At 34.4% G+C, this 2,322-nt stretch overlaps 1 protein-coding gene across 1 annotated transcript in view; it reads left to right on the forward strand.

Annotated features, from left to right (window-relative positions):
• The window catches only part of LOAG_19036 (CBR-PPW-2 protein), a gene marked incomplete at both ends in the record, with an annotated part of 4,912 nt that extends 2,991 nt beyond the window's left edge, over positions 1-1,921 (forward strand). The window contains 6 exons of the mRNA XM_020451692.1: positions 89-217; positions 469-540; positions 673-785; positions 958-1,139; positions 1,541-1,709; positions 1,810-1,921. Of these exons, the coding sequence (XP_020304506.1) occupies positions 89-217; positions 469-540; positions 673-785; positions 958-1,139; positions 1,541-1,709; positions 1,810-1,921 (777 nt within the window). The remainder of the gene's footprint in view (positions 1-88; positions 218-468; positions 541-672; positions 786-957; positions 1,140-1,540; positions 1,710-1,809) is intronic.
• Between the last annotated feature and the right edge of the window lie 401 nt (positions 1,922-2,322).

A 2,322-nucleotide genomic window follows, 5' to 3' on the forward strand; every position in this document is an offset into this window, starting at 1 on the left:
ACCAGGCAGTTTTGATGAAGCAGTCAGTTCCTTTGTTCTTTGTGTTCTCATAACCTGCCTTTGTCGATTTATTTTTCCTTTTTTTAAGGCGTGTGCTACAGTTCCATCTCTTCGATTGCAGCAGACGAATACATTGAGTCAAGCGATGAAGCTTAATAGTTCTAACCAGAATAAGTGGATGGCAAAATGTAACGTGGCTGTTACAAATAATTTGACGGTCTTTTTTCCGCTTTTTTCTGTTGTATTTGTTTGGGTTCTTACTTTCAGGACTGTAAATGAAATTACTATAGAAGTAACAAGCTTTGGGAAATGTGTTGCAGAGGAGTTTCGAGAATCCTTAATTGTGTTGGATTACCGTACACTAACCATCTATTATGCGTATAAAATATGTTTTAATTACATCGAAAGCATTAACTAATGAAATTAAGTGAAGACAACCAGGAAAGATTATGTTTTTTTGTTGTGTAGTTTACAGCAAGAGTGCTTCCTACGCCAAGTATTGAATATCGGACTAACGGATGGATAAAACCAAGTGAGAAGGTAATCAAAAGTTTTATTTCAACTGGTTTCTGTGTAACTTTTTGGTGGTTTACTTGGAAAAGTTTAAGGTTATCACTTACCGAAACGATTTTAAACCATAATACTAACCAGGTTTTTACGTTTATTGTTAAGACCTCATGGACGGTTGGAAAATATCAATACCTAATTCCGGGTGTTTGCCGAAATTGGTATGCGGTGGCATTAATGGGTCCACGAGAAGGAAGATTTAATGAACATCAATTCCGGTGGGATTTTTTAATGCTAATAATATGGACTTATAATATAGGAAGAAATGCATGTTACTTTGACGAGGGTTATCTGAAGATGTATGGATTATTCAAAAAATTTCATTTTCATATCTTGGCTATTCTTTCGCTCTCAGCGGAATATTTCATTGGCTTTGTAAAATATTTATAGTAAATATATGGACATCTTTTTGCAACACTGTCGTCTACATGGTATGGAAATGAGAGACCCACTTAAATATGTGTATATCCCACATGCAAAACAACAGAATGTTGAGCCGTTGATTACGGAAGCTAAAAGTTTAGGCGCGACATTTATTCATTTTGTGACTGCTGATGAGCTGAATTACCATGGTGATTATTTCTAAAGTTTGTTGTTTCTTACAGCTTTAGCAGTTTCGAAAGCACTTTATGAGCAGCCTTTTTTTGTTAGAATTTGTTCCCTGAATTCAAAAAAATAATTCTTTATTCTAAAATTTAGCATTTACGAGTTAGCGTTTCCCTTTTTGTTGATCTTTCATTTCCTTATATACGTTTCATTAAAAATATCGCTTCCTATCTTGAATTTTGTGGGTGGTTATTAGATAACGGTTCTTGATAGGTTTGTTCGGTGACTGATTTGTATGGCTCATAAACATTTTCCAGGGAACGTAATGATTTAATTGTTTTCCATTTTCAACTTTGCTCTTGAATGGGGTTTTAGTTTTCCTTGTCAAAATATCTCGTGATCTTTGTACAGTGGTGGAATTTTTCAGCACATATAAAATATATCGAGTCACAAGAGCAAGTTGTTACGCAGGATTTAAAAGCATCAACTGCATTGTCGGTGACCACACAAAACAAACGTCAAACACTTGATAATATCGTCAATAAAACGAACATTAAACTGGGAGGACTGAATTATTCGGTTCATCTTGAGACTAAGTGATTGCTTTCTTTTTGCTCTTCCTTTTTCGCAATGGTTTTTGGAAATTTTCATTGGAAACAACCTTTCCTATTTTTGAAGCAATGTATGACATTTTAGCTGTGACCGATGGCTGACGAAAACCGGACTTCTCATTGTGGGTCTGGATATTGCGCACCCTTATTTTGCTGTACCTAGAAAGGATCGAAGCTGTGTTCCATCAGTCATTGGTGTAAGTAACAGTCCTTTCAGGTCTTTTTAGGTGAAATTTTTGATTCTCACTTTGCTTTTTCAAGATTGAAAAATACTTGATATTTTAATCACTTCGTTCCTGATTCCTGATATTTAGGAATCACATTTAATCTCAGTAAATCTCAATATTCCCAATAAATTTTCTTAGGCTCAGTAAATCTCAGGAGACGCTTTTATTCCGTTTTCAGTCAGCTCAGTTTGTTATTTATTGTTCATTTATGTCTTTCTTGCGACGTTGATTATGTCTACTCTTTTACCGTGCGCATTTTGATAATTTTGAGATACTATACATATTTTGATAAAAATTTTGATTTGCTGTATATTTTGATAACATTCCTCCACTTTGGGAATATTTAACAATTTCCATCATCATGTTTGATT

This window comes from Loa loa (genome assembly GCF_000183805.2).
Source record: "Loa loa unplaced genomic scaffold supercont3.1002, whole genome shotgun sequence".
NCBI lineage: Eukaryota > Metazoa > Nematoda > Chromadorea > Rhabditida > Onchocercidae > Loa > Loa loa.